The sequence below is a fragment of the Syngnathoides biaculeatus genome, chromosome 7, assembly GCF_019802595.1.
Source record: "Syngnathoides biaculeatus isolate LvHL_M chromosome 7, ASM1980259v1, whole genome shotgun sequence".
NCBI lineage: Eukaryota > Metazoa > Chordata > Actinopteri > Syngnathiformes > Syngnathidae > Syngnathoides > Syngnathoides biaculeatus.
Genome location: NC_084646.1, coordinates 25,132,136 through 25,148,700, shown reverse-complemented (window position 1 = coordinate 25,148,700; position 16,565 = coordinate 25,132,136). Strand labels below are relative to the sequence as shown.

The 16,565-nt window shown below is 40.4% G+C and overlaps 2 protein-coding genes across 2 annotated transcripts; one reads left to right on the top strand and one right to left on the bottom strand.

Annotated features, from left to right (window-relative positions):
* Positions 1-2,822: 2,822 nt before the first annotated feature.
* Positions 2,823-7,792, top strand: ebna1bp2 (EBNA1 binding protein 2). Its single transcript, XM_061826141.1, has 9 exons — positions 2,823-3,052; positions 3,303-3,386; positions 3,485-3,657; positions 4,696-4,819; positions 6,726-6,815; positions 6,903-6,978; positions 7,085-7,181; positions 7,262-7,433; positions 7,519-7,792. The coding sequence occupies exons 1-9, from the start codon at positions 2,957-2,959 to the stop codon at positions 7,564-7,566; spliced, it is 960 nt and encodes a 319-aa protein (XP_061682125.1). The 5' UTR covers positions 2,823-2,956; the 3' UTR covers positions 7,567-7,792.
* A 2,736-nt stretch (positions 7,793-10,528) lies between these two features.
* cfap144 (cilia and flagella associated protein 144) lies at positions 10,529-12,165 on the bottom strand. The gene is made up of 4 exons (XM_061826142.1): positions 11,902-12,165; positions 11,723-11,782; positions 10,864-10,967; positions 10,529-10,752 (listed from the first exon to the last, which is right to left on the bottom strand). Exons 1-4 carry the CDS (start codon positions 12,017-12,019, stop codon positions 10,657-10,659), a joined length of 378 nt encoding a protein of 125 aa, XP_061682126.1. The 5' UTR covers positions 12,020-12,165; the 3' UTR covers positions 10,529-10,656.
* Positions 12,166-16,565: the final 4,400 nt, after the last annotated feature.

Sequence of the window (16,565 nt, the reverse complement as noted above, 5' to 3'; positions counted from 1 at the left end):
AGGGAGAGGCTCAGAGTAGAGCAGCTGCTTCTCCACATTGAGAGGAGCCAGAAGAGGTGGCTTAGTCGTCTGATAAGGATGTCCCCTGGATGTCTCCCTTGTGAGGTGTTCTATGCAAGTAACACTGGAAGAGGACAGGGACAACGCAGGACATTTTGGAGAGACTACGTCCCTCGAGTGGCCTGGAAGTGGCTCTGGATGTCCCTAGAAGAGCAGGACGAAGTGGCGCGGGAGAGGGATGCTTGGGCTTCCGTTTAAAGGAAGACTCTCGCCAAAATTCATATGTACAATAAATCCTCTAATGTGAAGTAATATTATTATTACATATATTTTTGACATTAATTGAAAAAAAATTGAAAATAAAGAACATTTGGCTGGCTGCTTGAAAAGTAGATCTTGGAGTAAAAAAAAGTCTGGTGACGCCTGCTGTATATTCTCTACATCGAAACCAACTCCTCAGAAAAGCATTAAATCTCAACCATCCATATAATGGGACTATTATTGTTCAACGTTAGTGCCACGCCCCCTCTCCAACAAGTCAAGTGCCGGCTGTGTGTATTCTGGCTCAAGTGCACAAGCTTGAACATTGTACATCATGGTATTTTTGTTTTGTTTGTTTGTAATTATTTTTCATAAAAATCGGCCATAAAATGCCAGATAGTGGACGTTCTCCGTTCGGTGAAACATATCCACGAGCTATGGGGGTCAGAACAGCAAGCACTGGAGGAGTGGCAAACGCTGATTGGCTGTCAGTTTTCCAGCCGGGCTCATTGGAATGTCTGAGCGAGAGAGGAATTTCGATAATACTTTTACAATTTAGAGATGTCTCTTGGTGAAATCTGGGGACTAAACTCTGGGACTAAACCCTCATCTACTAACTTTTAAGGTGTGCTCCCATTCCTATTACTTTGGACAAAGTGCTCCTATAAGCTGCTGCCCCCGCTAACTGACAGAAGCAGAACGTTCTTTTCTTCTTTTGACATTGTGGAACTGTTTTAAAATTGAGAAAACTCTTCTTTGATTTGACAACAGGTTATTGGCACTCTAAACCTAGAGCTGTAGCGAACTCAAAGAGATTAGTAAACCTACTGCAATTTAAAAGTTGATATTACTTGTTGAGTCTGATTAAACTGAACTTTTTCATGTGCTTTCTTATTGAGATTGTGTTTTTCAATACAATCAATACTGTTTTTAATCAAACCAGCTGATTTTGTATTAGTATTTTACCACTATTGTGAAATTTGAGCAGGTTGTACTTTTCAACACACGTCTGTTTGTAATTATGTGCTTGAGAGCTCAAATGATGCAGGTACATTGATTTCGCCCACACCAAGATACTGGTCAGGTCTGTCAATAATCTAGTTTGAGTTATAGTGGCATTGAGTCATGAGATATGATTTTAAACTTTGTGAAACAGTGCATACAGTTAGACATTCATGTAAATTCTACAGTTATTTATCACATACATTACAGTGAAATAAAGTTATTATGCACTAATTAACTACAGTTTTAATTGCATGAAGTGATTTTGTTTGTTGTTTGTTTTTTTGTTTTTTTGTTTTTGTGAGTTGACATCACACAGTGAGTTACTGTATTTTGCATGCAGCAGAATGGTGAAGCTGTCTGACTCCCAGCATGCTTTCTGCCACAAAATGTTAAATTATTGCTATAATTCATCCATCCATTTTCTTAGTTGCTTATCCTCACAAGGGTCGCGGGGAGTGCTGAGCCTATGCCGGTTGTCAACGGGCAGGAGGCGGGTTACACCCTGAACTGGTTGCGAGCCAATTGCTGGGCACATCGAGACAAATAGCAACACTCACAATCACATCTAGGGGCAATTTAGAGTGTCCAATTAATGTTGCATGATTTTGGGATGTGGCAGGAAACTGGAGTGCCCAGAGAAAACCCACACAGGCACGGGGAGAACATGCAAACTCTATTTCAGGCGGGTCTGGGATTGAACCTGGAACCTCAGAACTGTGAGGCCAACGCTTAATTTCCAGCTTACCCACTGTGCCGCTTTGCTATAATTAAGAAATCAATTCATAAAATAGAATTTACAGACCTGTTCAAATCTCTGTAGAACTAAATAAAGGGAAGAAATCTAATCTTTTCAAGAGGTAATGTTAAAATAAATAACTGCACACCCTCTAATAACTGGCGATGTAGCTGTTCTCATCCATCCATCCATTTTCCGTACTGCTTATCCTCACAAGGGCATGGGCATGCTGGAGCCTATCCCAGCTATCTTCAGGCGAGAGGCAGGGTGCATCCTGAACCACTCACCAGGCAATTGCGGTAGCTGTGTTCAGAATTCACCAACCACATTCAAACTAATATTAAATCGGAGTCAGCCTACACTTACTCCCATTGAAAGTGGCTCTGGTTAACACCTAATAAATGTAAGATGTTCTAGTAGGCTTTTCCTGACATTTGATTTGCTTGTTAGAAGAAGGCAGTGGTTTTGGGAAAACATTGACTGGTATTTTTAATAGTTCATAATTCTCTGCACTTTGACAGAGACCACAATACTACCTAAAGGGAAATATCCCAATGATCAGGTATAAATATAATCATATTTGAAGTCATTATTTTTAAGAAAAACTACACTCAACAAATATTTTTTTATTTTGAAAGCTGTTGTTTTGCTGCGGCCATGTTGAGAGGTTTCATAAAACTGTTTCTTAGAACGATCCCTATCTCCATGTAGTTAGTGAGTCATTTTTTAGGTTCACGCTGTATCACTATTTTTATTTTTAGTTTGTTATTCAGTTCCACTTTTTCCTTGTAGGAACCTTTCATAATACACGTTTCTTCATCGACGGACTATCTTGGTAGGACCACACCCACAAGCGCTTCCTTTCCACGTGAATGGTGACTGGGGGGACGTGCGTCTTGAGTCTACGCCGTTTCCTTTCAAATTCACGATTACTTGATTGCTTGGTTTGATCTAATGGTTAGTGTTAGTGAGACCATGGAGCTGTTGGAGGAGGACGAGATGTTCAGCGATGAGTCAGAAGACGAAAGCAGCGAATTGTCAGACAATGCGGTGAGTTCTTCCCGGGACAACTGTTAGCAATCACGATGACAATGCGCTTGGAATTGTTTTCATTCAGTGTAACTTCACAATGGAAAAGGCAGCACCCGTTTTAACATTGTACTTTGTAATTTTCGATGGTGTTAATGTTGTTACTCACGACAGTGATCGTTCACCTAGGTATACTAACAGATTTTGAATGTGTTGAATTGAACTACATTCAAAATGATCGCGAATATGTCGTCTTATGTTGTATGTTTAGCTCCAAGAGGCTTTCGCGAAAGGCTTATTGAAACCCGGAATGAACCTGAGGGTAGAAAAACCCAAAACGTTCGTCAACAATGTGGTGAGTAACACTACACAGATTTATTCTTTTGCTCAATCACATATTTACAGTTGGAAGTCAACTATTTACACAAGCAATTTTCATATTATTCAATGCAGCAAGGCATGAAACAGTGTTTGTCAGACTTGAGGAAAGACCTTCCCTGGGTGGAGAGACTGGACCTCACCAACCCTCCTGTTGAGGATGTCCTCGCTAAGGTTGGAGGGGGCATGCAAGGTGCAAACAATGGAGAAGTCAATGCTGATGATGATTTCCAGAGGGAAATGTTCTTGTGAGTATCAGCTTCAATCATTCAAGCATTGCATTCTTATTGATGGCGAGGTGTGTTTGTATGTTTCGTATGCTTGCGTGGATCGCTCCAACTTTCTTCCACATTTTGAATAAATTCACAAGAGGTAACTTGAAGACTTAAATTGTCACTACCTGTGAATGTATCTGTCAGAATGTGCTTGCTCTTGGTGTCAGCTAGGATATGCTGCAACAACCTTGACCCAAAGGAGGACAAGTATGATAAAAAATGAATGTTTATGGATGTTATTTTTTTTCTATTGTTAGCCATTCCCCTCCCGAGCATTATCCAAAAATAGTCATTAGTGTACAACTCAAGAGTAGACTTATACAACACAAAAAATATTTGTTAGTATCGTAAGGAAAACAAAGGGCATTTTTTTTCCCCACTCTGTATGATACCTGAAAGTTTTTGTTTTGAAAACATTGATACAAGCTTGTCTAACCATGTGATTATATTAAATGGAGCTGTCGCTTAATGACCTGAAATAGATCAGTCATGATGATAGTGGGAATTTATTTTGTATTAAAAATTAAGGGATTGTAGATATTGGTGCAGTGTCTATTTGTTTACATTACACATTTGTGTAACAAACATTAAAATATACTCCAACAATACTGATTTTTAAAATGTATAGCTTTTCTGTTTTCTCCCCCATATTATGCCACACATCGAGCTGCGTCTTTCTCTGAATGTCCTGGTGATGTAGTCTGAAGTTCTAAAGAACATGACTGGCAGAAAAAGCATAACTGTAAGAGCTTCATACATCTAGCAACATTGGACGTTCCATTAGTGAAGTGTTGAATTCAGAAGAATGGTTTCAAATATTCCAACTAGATACTCTTTGAATGCTTGTGAGTCCTTCGATGGCTTTTATGGATATGTTTACGTTCTTGTGTCCGTACACGAGCATTACTACTTATTTGCAGTGTGAAGTCATCTAGGTTTGTAGTTCATGTCTGAAACACTATCAACCTTGGCGGTGAAGTTCTTTAATTGTTGTGTTAAATGCTTTGACAGTTACCGGCAGGCACAAGCATCAGTTCTTGAGGCGCTACCTCTCTTGAGCAAGCACGGTATTGCCACCAAGAGGCCGGACGACTACTTTGCTGAGATGGCCAAGTCTGATCAGCATATGCAAAAGGTGAGCACTCAGTATACGAATGCACTCCTCACTTTACATTGGGACTGGGCTAATTTTACTAGGGGGTGGAAAAGTACCACATACACCTTGAACGTGTTTGGGGGAATTCATAGTTTTAGGATATGTACAAACTTCATCATGTCAAATATTAACTTTTATTATAACCACCATGACATGAGCATCAGAGAATTTTAAGATACAGATTTCAGGTTGGTTTCATATGCAATAGAGCCTCAGTACTGTTACTGTAGCTGCAGCATTCGGACATTATTAGCGTACAATGTAGAAAAGAAATTAAACTGGTTTTACGCTGAACGTGTCCAGATATGATGATTAGGCGTCTAGTTTTTTATGGGATAAAGTATCCATCCATCCATATTCTTTTGCTGCTTATCCTCAAATGGGTCGTGGAGGGGTGCTGGAGCATATCCCAGCTGTCAACGGGCAGCAGACGGGGTACACCCTGAACTCGTTGCCAACCAATCGCAGGGCACATAGAGACAAACAGCCGCACTCACAATCACACCTAGGGGCAATTTAGAGTGTCCAATTAATGTTGCATGTTTTTGCGATGTGGGAGGAAATGGGAGTGCCTGGAGAAAACCCACGCAGGCATTGGGAGAACATGCAAACTCCACACAGGCGGGTCCGGGATTGAACCCGGGACCCCAGAACTGTGAGGCCACCGCTTTCCAGCTGTTCCACCATGCCACCGGGATAAACTATAATTTTGTAAATTTCCAGTTCATGTTCATGAATTCCATTTTATAAATTCCTGGAAATTTGCAATTCAAATTGTGACTTAATATTCCCAACTGTCAGATGTGAGTAATAATGCTCTATATTTGAACACATTTACTCAATTGGCGTTTTGGATAAATAGTACTTATCAAAGTAGTTTTAATACTGGATACTTTTGACTTTTACTTGAAACTACCATCAGCCAGCGTGACTACATGACGTGCCTGTGTGGCGACCATGTTGGGGAGGTCTTCATTATCATTGAGGCCACAGCTGGTGACTCCTGTTTACATTTATACGAACCCTACTTTATCAAAAACAAGAGCTTTCATGTATTTTAGTATTTATAGTACAAATATTGACGGAGGCCCCGTAGCTTGGTGGTTAGAGCACTGGTTTGGTAAACCAGGGGTTGTGGGTTCGTATCCCACTGGGGCCTCCACTCCCTGAGAAGGGTTGCGTCAGGAAGGGCATCCAGCGTAAAAATTGTGCCAAACATATATGTGCGTTCATCTGAGATGACATGCTGTGGCGACCCAAAAAGGGACAAGCCAAAAGAAACCATAGTACAAATATTGACATTTATGGTATTGTAGTATTTTCCTGGCACGGTCTTCCCAACGGTTTTTATATCAGTCCACTTTTAATTTGAGGAACACCTTGCACTTAATTACAGAATTGTTGTTGTTGTATCGTCTGTGCTTATTGGCCCATATTAACCTATTTTATTGCAACTAAAATGAGCATCTTTGGGAGTACATGTGAATCACACCCATGACCGTACACAAACACACACACAGCAATCTCAGAAATTGCACATTCATTAATTTTATTTTTATTTTATTGAGGTTCATGCTTTGCTCAGCACTTGGAGTTTTTTTTTTTTTTTTTTACGCCATTGCTTTTACTCAAGTAATTTTTGGGAGTACAACTTTTTACCTAAGACATTATTGTAAAGTAATATTTGTCTTACTTGAGTATAGTATTCGGCCGCACTACCACCACTGCTTACTGTTTAGCCTGAGGTACCTCCATGGGTATTTTGACAAATTTATTGCCTCGGTCATTGTCACTCTGAGTCACTCTTACTCGTCAAAGCTGCACAGTCCAATTCAACTCATTTGTACACTTTGACTATCTTTTCTTGTGCATTTCACCCATCCAGATCAGGAAGATGCTGATTTCAAAGCAGGCGATAATGGAGAAGTCAGAGAAGGCAAAGAAGTTACGTGAGCAAAGGAAATTTGGCAAAAAGGTAATTTTAACATTTTCTAATTGTAAAGAGGAGGATAATTGTGTTGGATTCAGTAGTTGAGTCATTGATTTTTTTTTGGGATGTCAGGTGCAAATAGAAGTCATCCAAAAGAGACAGAAGGAGAAGAAGGCAATGATGTCTGCTGTAAAGAACTACCAGAGAGGTTGTTCAGGAGAAATCAATTTTCAGCAAAATTTTTGTGCATTTCATTTTACTTTGTGATCGACAAACTTGATCGATGCAAATGGAACTTATCCTCCCGCTTTCAGGAATGACTGACAAGTTGGATTTCTTGGAAGGAGATCAAAAGGCACCCGGTAGAGACACTTCGCGGAGCTCCAAGAAGACATCTATGAATAAGAAAGGGTAAGGTGTTCACTTTCTGGACTTTGCCGTTTGCGTGCCTCCCCGAATCCAGACTTAAATTGTGACTGCTCCTTTAACAGCCCCAATGCCAAGAGAAAATATAAGGACCAGAAGTTTGGCTTTGGAGGCAAGAAGAGCGGAAAGAAGTGGAACACGAAAGAAAGCCACAATGATGTGTCCAGTTTCCGCGCGAAAGTGGCCAATGCGAAGGGGCCAAAAGGGAAAAAGAAAGGCAAAGAAAGAAAACAAAATGTAAGCTACACACAAACTGAAGACATGCACACGTGTGTGCATGTTTGAAGAGACTATGATTTTGTTTTTCTTCACTTTCTTCTAGAAGCGGCCCGGGAAGTCTGTACGCAGAAAGATGAAAGCTCGCTCATGAAGCATATCGGCGCTGTTCAGTGGGACTTGAACTTTGCTTCGAGGCTGAATTTCCTCACATCTTATTTTCCTTAAGAACATTGACTTCTTTGTGACATTTTGTTCCAATGGCTCCCTTGCAATGTGTGTGGTGAAGAAGGAAGAGCGTAATTATCGACCACACTGAACAAGGAAGACTTCCTGTTGTGGGGGGCTGTTCCTTAATAAAACAGTCATTTATAAAACACTGTTTGGATCACACTTGTTAAATACCAATTTTCCACAGGTTACACAAAATATTTAATTTAGTAAAGACGTTAGATTCGTTTCACTTATCAAATGTCATAAAGATGGTATGTACTGTACTGTTGTGCCAATCTGGTGATCTGATTACACTGAAGTACAGTGAAGAAAATAAGTATTTGAACACCCTACTAGATTGCAAGTTATTCCACTTAGAAATCATGAATGGTTCTGTAATTTTCATCGTAGGTGCATGTTCAATGTGAGAAAGATAGTCTAAAAAGAAAAATCCAGAAATCACAATGTATGTTTTTTTTAACTATTTATTTCTGTGATACAGCTGCAAATAAGTATTTGAACACTTGAGAAAAACAATTTTATTTGGTACAGTAGCCTTTGTTTGCAATGACAGAGGTCAAACGTTTCCTGTAGTTGCTCACCAGGTTTGGACACACTGCAGGAGGGATTTTGGCCCACTCCTCCACACAGATATTCTCTAGATCAGACAGGTTTGTGGGCTGTCGCTGAGAAACACGGGAGTTTCAGCTCCCTCCAAAGATTTTCTATTGGTTTTAGGTCTGGAGACTGGCTAGGCCACACCAGAACCTTGATATGCTTCTTAACGGAGCCACTCCTTGGTTTTCCTGGCTGTGTGCTTCGGGTCATTGTCATTTTGAAAGACCCAGCCACAACCCATCATCAGTGCTCTGACTGAGGGAAAGAGGTTGTTCCCCAAAATCTCACAATACATGGCCACTGTCATCCTCTCCTTAATACAGCACAGTTGTCCTCTCCCGACGGGCCTTGACTTGTGCTGGTCGAAGCAGGGGAACCTCCCGTGCCATGCATGGTTTCAAACCATGGCGTCTTAGTGTATTACCAACAGTCACCTTAGAAATGGTGGTCCCAGCTCTTTTCAGCTCATTGACCAAGTCCTGTCATGTAGTCCTGGGCTGATTCCGCGCCTTTCTAAGGATCATTGGGACCCCACGAGGTGATATCTTGCATGGATGTCCACTCCGATTGAGAATGACCATCAATCTTACTCATTGTATGGGGTGGACAGGTGTCTTTATGCAGCTAATGACCTCACACAGGTGCATCTGATTCAGGATAATAGTTGGAGTGGAGGTGGACTTTTAAATGTGGAATAACAGGTCTTTGAGGGTCAGAATTCTAGCTGATAGACAGGTGTTCAAATACTTATTTGCAGCTGTATCACACAAATCGTTAAAAAAATCATACATTGCGATTTCTGGATTTTTTTTTTTAGATTATCTCTCAGTGGACATGCATCTACGATGAAAATTTCAGACCCCTTCATGATTTCTAAGTGGGAGAACTTGCAATATAGCAGGGAGTTCAAATACTTATTTTCTTCACTGTATCAACACCATCCCTCCTAATTTTACTTACCCTAGTTTGTTTTCTTAGTTATATTTTATGCATTTTTACTTGGTAGGGTTATTGAAGACTAAATTGCCCGTAGATACGTATATGAGTGTGAATTTTGTCTATATCATGTACCCTGCATTTGGCTGATGACCAGTGGAGGGTGTACCGTGCCTCTCGTCCAGAGTTAATTTGGATAGCCGCCAGCACGCCCGCTAGTGAGAATCAGTGCTACTTAAAAAGGAAGGATGGAGACCCTTTAACATTTTGCTTTTCATAAGTAACATTCACAATGAGATGACCAAAGACACTTTGTAAAAAAACATGACTATTACTGCCCTTAATTTCAGTAGCTTTTTTAGAAAATGGAGTGTGACTTTTGGAACATAATGGGCACAACACGTCCATTAATGTACATATCTACACTGACTAAATCTTGGCTAATTGACATTGTCAGGGACAAACAAACTGCTGCTTAAAGTACAGTGTGTACAAAATGTTGATTAAAAAACTCAAAAGTATCTGGTACCCCAATCTCCACCAGGTCAATCAGCTCTTTCGTCATGAAATACCAGTGCATCTTTGACATCACTTAAATTTTCAATGAATTATTATTATTATACATTGTAATTATTTTGGGATGTGGGAGGAAACCAGAGTATCTGGGGGGGAAAAAAACAGGAATGGGGAAAACATGCAAACCCTACACAGGTGGCGCCAGGATTTGAACCCCAGTCCGCATAATTCTGACATGCATGTTCGAACCAGTAGCCTACTGTGCCAACAAGTGCTATAGAAATATTTTTTATTTGATTTGATCTTGAAATTTATATCATGATGATGCCATTAAGATCATCAGTGACTTTAATTTGTGTCCTGTCAAGTTTGAATGTAATCGGAGCAACTTTAAAATATTTCTCTCTCACTATGTGACCCTCGTACATTGTCCTCATTAAGTACAACTGTATTAAATTTTGCCATTAAGAAATTTAGTACATTTGTCAAAGTTCAGTTGTATTTAACTCAAGTACATGGGCATACATTCGTTTAGTTTTTATTTTATTTTTTTATTCTTTGAGTTGTACAGATAGTCACTAATAGTGTAGTGGTACACACGCCTGACTTTGGTGCGGACAGCATGGGCTCGATTCCCGCTCAGTGATGGTGTCGATATCTGCCCCATGACAGACTGGTGACCAGTTCAGGGTGTGGTCCACCTTTCGCCCGAAGCTATCTGGGATAGACTCTGGGTCTCCCATGACCCTTGTGAGGATAAGTGGCTTGGATAATGGATGGATGGCTGGATGAGTTGTACAGATTGTGTGTCAATTTAATCCTGAAAAGGTTTTGGAGTGATTTATTTTGGTCTCATTTTTTATTACATAATAAAAACGTGGCACTCGACGAGGATTGTTTAGACTGTATATACCCACTGTATACCAATATTTCCTTTGAGGGTGTCACTTTTGTCGCGTGTTTATTTTGAAGAGCGAAGGATAGACTCTTGCTGCCTGGTGACATCAGAGCTGTGTCGAAAAAAATTGAATCTGCTGTCACTGCGATTTGATGGGATCTGGGGGCGGAACAAAAGCAAATAAAAAAATATACATGTCGGCACTTAGTTCTGGTAATGAAACAGTTTTTTAAAAAATGGCCTTAATCTTTAACCCTCAAACATCCTCACCAAGGCTGTGGACACCCATCCAATCTCCTGACTTTCTGTCAATGGCGTCGCATATTTCTTCGTAGGCACCTGGCGAGCTTTGTGGAAGGCTTCAATGAAATCCGCTTAAGAGAGTGAAATTGCATTATTTTTTTCATGCCTTCAAAGGAGCTTGAGCCTCAGAAATCATTAACACTTGTTATTGACTGTCATTTTTAAAGGTCTACTGACATGCCTATATACACTGTAAAATAGTAAAAAATTTAAGTATCCAGCAATACACCGAGACGGCATTTTGGCTAATATGCAAGAAAAAACAGCTACTTTCCCGCCGGTAAAACTGGTGTGAACACATGAAGCCCCCAGTCTGGGCATCTGGAAAAACCATCACTTCTTTCCATCTTCTCCAAAACAAATGCCTCGAGAGGATTTTCATGGCAGGAGATGGAAAAATCCATATACGACAACATCATGACGTGTGGTGAAAAAATGGATGGGTCAATTCCGGCTGCCTTTTTTTTTTCTCATTAAAAACATACTAAAAATCATGCCATACGTGTCATTAGACCTTTAAAGACAAAGTGTGGAAGAACTGGCCAAAAGTCAGTCCTAAATTTCTGACCAGGTTCACAAACATTTATAGTGGAAGCTACACACTAAAGTGATCATTAATATTTTTATAGAGCCAGAATTAGATGCAGCTTTTGTCCTGAAATCCAATAAATTATTCAGGCACACTTTTTGCTGTGGTCAATAAATACAATACCGCTTGAGGCAAGCAACAGATATGTTTTGCAAATGTTTTTTACGGATATTTGGTGCGTAAACAACTGCTGGTTTCAATGTTTCTTTAAATGAAAACAAATAATGTTCAACTTACAGTTTTCTGGAATCACTTCTTGAGGTTTCCTGCACATGGGTTTGTCTGGTAGGATGTGTACTGCAAACGACAATGGGAAAGAAACAGAGTGAGAAAAAAAAAAGTCAACAACAATTCTGTATGTTTACCTGTGCCTCAGGAACATTATAATAGAGCAATAAAGAGGTTGATTTACTTACACTTTCGGTGTGGGTTGATGTTAAACTCGGTGTGGAGCTTTTGTTGTCTTTGCTCTTTCCGGATCATCTCGACGAGTATTGCATTCTGATAAACCACATCTTTTTCTTTGCCTTCCATTTTGCAAATTCCTGAATTGCAAGATTGAAAGGTTAACCTCTGCTCCGAGAAACTATTCTGGGCTCATACGTGGCCGTTGCCTAGAAACGGGAAACTCACTCACGTGCCGCAATGAGCAAATTAGGCCACACGGTGAGGCTGCACGCTCAGCGTTGGGCTTTGTGTGTGCCTGGACTCTTTCACGTGTACATTGTATAAAACTTACAGTTTATCATAAGGGGGAGGTCCCTGTTTAAGATTGTAAGGTACACTTTAGAAATGAAGTATATTTCAAAATGTAAAATAAGGAGGCAAAGTTGATTTATAAAGCAAATTTAAACAAAGCTTGCACTGAACCAAAGTGCTGTTGTACATCGTGGATTAGGTGAAAAAAATAATAAAAAGTGAAATAGCTGAATAAAAGTAAATCAGAAGTCAACTAAAACGGCATCTCGAGTCAAACAATTTAAAACAAACTAGGATGAGACTTGAAACATGGGGAGGACTAGGGGCATTTGGAGCATGGATTGGAATGGACACTTTTTATCTCAGGAGACTTTGTCATTGTTCCATAACTGAAGATCACGAATTGCATCAGTCCAAGGCACACCTGTGCAATAATCCATCCAAGCAATCTATTTTTGGTAGTAATCCCCATTCGATACTCAAGAAGAATTTTGGTGAATTAGAGCAAAAGCAAATATTGAAGTTTATCAGTGCAATTGCACTAAAATGTTGACCTCCGGAAACGTAAAAAAAAAAAAAAAAAAGCAACATCATTATTGTGTTTCTCTACAGCCAACGTAACATGACTGTTCCTTGTTTAATATACAGTAAATAAAAAAGTTGAAGTCAGTTGAAATTACAACTTTGCTGTATGGAGATTTCCAAAAGTAAATTTAATTGTATAACTTTTTTTTGTTTTTTTTTGCATTGATGTAACAACTGGGTACAAAGGGGTGCTTGTATTTTTAAATTTATGGCGCAAGAGCTAACCAGACAGTTTACGTCCCTTGTCTGGTCAGTTAAATTTGATTCCAATGAACACACACGCATTGTTAATCATTTTGTTTTTCACAGGAGCATCCATCCATTCATTTTCTTCGCCGCATATCCCTACGAGGGTCGCGGGGAGTGCTGGGGCCTCTCCCAGCTGTCAACAGGCAGGATGCGGGGTGCAACCTGAACTGGTTGCCAGCCAATCGCAGGGCACATTGAGACAGCTGCACTCGCAATCACACCTAAGGGCAATTTATAGTGTCCAATTAATGTTGCATTTTTTGGAAAGTGGGAGGAAACCGGAGTGCCCGGCGAAAACCCACGCAGGCACGGGGAGAACATGCAAACTCCACACAGGGGGGTCCAGAATTGAACCCGGGACCTCAAAACTGTGAGGCCAACGCTTTCCATCTGAACCATTGTGCCACCTCACAGGAGCATGTAGCTCATAATAGTTGAAAAAGATGTTGGGTTCTGACTCGCTGTCTCAAAAGGGGTTCAAGGGTTTATTGCCCCCGTGTGAGCAATATTGTATGATGGAAAGTGGCAATAAAACAAGGCTTTGCAGTGTGTGTGGGCAGGAGTTTCCATGTAAGTCAGTTACCTCTCCCACGTGTTGCTGGAGAAAAGAATGAGCGATATGTATAACGTGTTGTGAAATTGTTGGATGTTAACCTTCCAAAAATGTATTTCAATGATGTCTGTGCCTGTGGAGGTCTTTTTTTTTTTTTTTTTAAGATTTCTACAATATACTACAGCCGTTCCCAACCAATTTCCTAGGAATTCAGTGATCAATGGCCCCTATCGAAAAAAAAACATCTGATTTAAGTGATAATAAATCCATGATGAATAAGTTGATGGTTAAATGTCAAAATAAGTCACATGCAATTTCATTGTGAAGCACTTTTTAGCATTTCACTGCACAACACAAAATGTATCTTGACCTATTCCTGAAACGGTAGTCCTGTGGCATAAGTGGTATCTTCAGTCAAATGTACAATTACCTGTACAAAGAAGAGCTTTGTGAGAGAATTTGTGCCACGACAGCGCCACAGACAAATCTTTCCATGTTGCAAAATGCTATGCATGCATTCACTGGAGCTCTGCTTTTGACCAATCATAACAATTGCCAATATGTAAACAAACGAAAAAAAAATCGCAAAAACTTATCTCTAGAATTGTTCCTGACTGACTGGACGCTGTCCACTCTGTTACTTACAGATTGAGTAATAAACCAATATTCCATATGAAGTATTCCATCCACCCATCCATTTTCTGAGCTACTTATCCTCACAAGGGTCATGCAATTGCTGGAGACTATGCCAGCTGTCAATGGGCAGGAGGCGGGGTACACCCTGAACTTGTTGCCAGCCAATTGCAGGGCACATGGAGACAGACAAGTTGCAAGCACAATCACACCTAGGGCAATTTCAAGTGTCCAATTCATTTTGCGTGCTTTTAGAATGTGGGAAGAAACCGGAGGGCTGGAGAAAACCCACACAGGCACGGGGAGACCTTGCAAACTCCACACAGGGAGGGCCGGGATTGAACCCAGGTCCTCAGAACTGTGAGGCCGATGGTTTACAGCTGCGCCACCGTGCCGCCATATGAAATACTCTATTTGTAATTTTATTTATTTTTTATTTTCAAACCCTCACTCATGAACAAGACCTCAAGTTACTTCATCTTTTTCCCTTGGACCAGGATCTCTTCCCCGACCCGGAGAGGGCTATCCACCATTATCCGATTGAGGACCAATGCATTAGATTTGAAGTTATTAAAAAAAATATTAGCATTAAGTAATAAGTATTTAAAAAATTGGGGATTTTTGAGAATGGTCCAGTAGCATCGATTAGACGCGCATGGATCGGTACTTCAAAATTACCGGACTTTAAACCATCATGGTAGACATGCTTTACCCAAATCCAAGTATCATTTCTCTACTATCAATATCAATGCCCTCCATTTAACCAGGTAAAAAAATAATCATAGTGAGTTAAAACTTGGCATAAAATCAAAATGGGTATCAAAAACACAAGACACAAATAAAATATGATCAAAAACAGTCCAGAAAAATAGCACATCATGATTACACAGTGAAAACACAAAAAGACATTTGAACTTATTTCTTTGTTTTTTTTTTTATAATTGCATAATAATATAATAATAAACATATCAATTTCAAGTCCATCTGCATATCGTTCCAAGTGGAGAGGTCAGAAAGTATAAAAAAAAAAAATTATGGCTACTTCATTTCTGACTCTTGGGACCTGCACATCTGATGTATGATTCCCAGAGAAAGACTGAGGTTTCTACTCATGTGAAATACATTTATGTAGTGTAAAAAAATAAAATAAATAAATAATAATAATAATAATGTCACACAGTTTCCAGATAATCAGTATACATCGTACTTCCAAATATTTTCAACCAAATATTTACATCCGGGGAATGTGGGGGGTTTGAATGTTCTCCCCGTGCCTGCATGGGTTATCTCCAAGCACTTTGGTTTCCTCCCACATCCCCAAAGTATGGAACATTAATTGGACACTCTAAATTGCCTCTAGGTGTGATTGTGAGTGCGGCTGTTGGTCTCCATGTGCCTTGCGATTGGCTGGCAACCACTTCAGGTTGTACCCTGCCTCCTGCCCGTTGACAGCTGGGATAGACTCCAGCACCCCCGTAACCCTTCTGAGGATAAGCAGCTAAGAAAATGGATGGATGGATGGATGGATGGATGAATGGATATTTACAACCAAACGAAATTGCTTAAAACTCTTTGTATTGTAAATTCAAGATATTCAACTGACAAGTTTTGTTGAGAGATGTTTCATGAGATTCGTGTTACTCATATACGGTCCTTAATGGTGTTTTTTTTTTTTTTTTTTTTTACAATGGACACTTCATAAAATAATTACTGACAGAAATAGTGCACAAAACAAAGTATTTAAATGTTATTGTAGGACAATGTCATGGTCCTGTCGGTCCAGCCCAGGGTGTGCGCCTCCCAATCAGTGCACACCTGTGCCTCATCTGGAATAATTAACCCTGGTATATATAGAACCCAGCGGATGGTCTGTCTTTGCCAGATCGTCACCATCCATGCTTCGCTCCCGCACTTTTGTCTTCCTGACTCCAAACTCCTGTGTACTGACCTCTGCCTGTTCCCTGACCAACCCCCTTAAGCCTGTCGCTTCTGATTCTACTGCTTGCTCTGACTGACTCCCCGGCTTTCGACATCAGAACGAATAAAGACTCTCTCTCAACTGCCTTCCTGTCCACCGAGTCGTGCATTTGGGTTCGCCCTAGTGTTCTGGATATGACAGAATGATTGGGCCAAGACATGGACCCAGCAGACTCAGAAGCCATCTGCCGCTTATTGCAGATCCAAGGCAGACGCCTGGATGAGCAGGAGACTGCTCTTCAGGTGACTAACCAGAGACTTCACAAGATCTGTACTCGACTGGAGCCATGGCTACCTTCCCAAGATAGCGGCGCTACCGCCACGGTTTCTACCCCAGCCCAGGTTGCTCCGACTACCCCGCCAGTCGCGGATTTTCAGCGGACC

Excerpts from the sequence above, each read along its gene's own strand:
- ebna1bp2 (XM_061826141.1), top strand. The coding sequence starts at position 2,957 with ATGGTTAGTGTTAGTGAGACCATGGAGCTGTTGGAGGAGGACGAGATG. Across the intron at positions 3,387-3,484 it reads AAACGTTCGTCAACAATGTG|CAAGGCATGAAACAGTGTTT; the intron begins GTGAGTAACACT and ends TATTCAATGCAG. Across the intron at positions 4,820-6,725 it reads CTGATCAGCATATGCAAAAG|ATCAGGAAGATGCTGATTTC; the intron begins GTGAGCACTCAG and ends TCACCCATCCAG.
- cfap144 (XM_061826142.1), bottom strand. The coding sequence starts at position 12,019 with ATGGAAGGCAAAGAAAAAGATGTGGTTTATCAGAATGCAATACTCGTC. Across the intron at positions 10,968-11,722 it reads AGAAGTGATTCCAGAAAACT|CGGATTTCATTGAAGCCTTC; the intron begins GTAAGTTGAACA and ends CACTCTCTTAAG. Across the intron at positions 10,753-10,863 it reads GATGGGTGTCCACAGCCTTG|ATCCCATCAAATCGCAGTGA; the intron begins GTGAGGATGTTT and ends TTCCGCCCCCAG.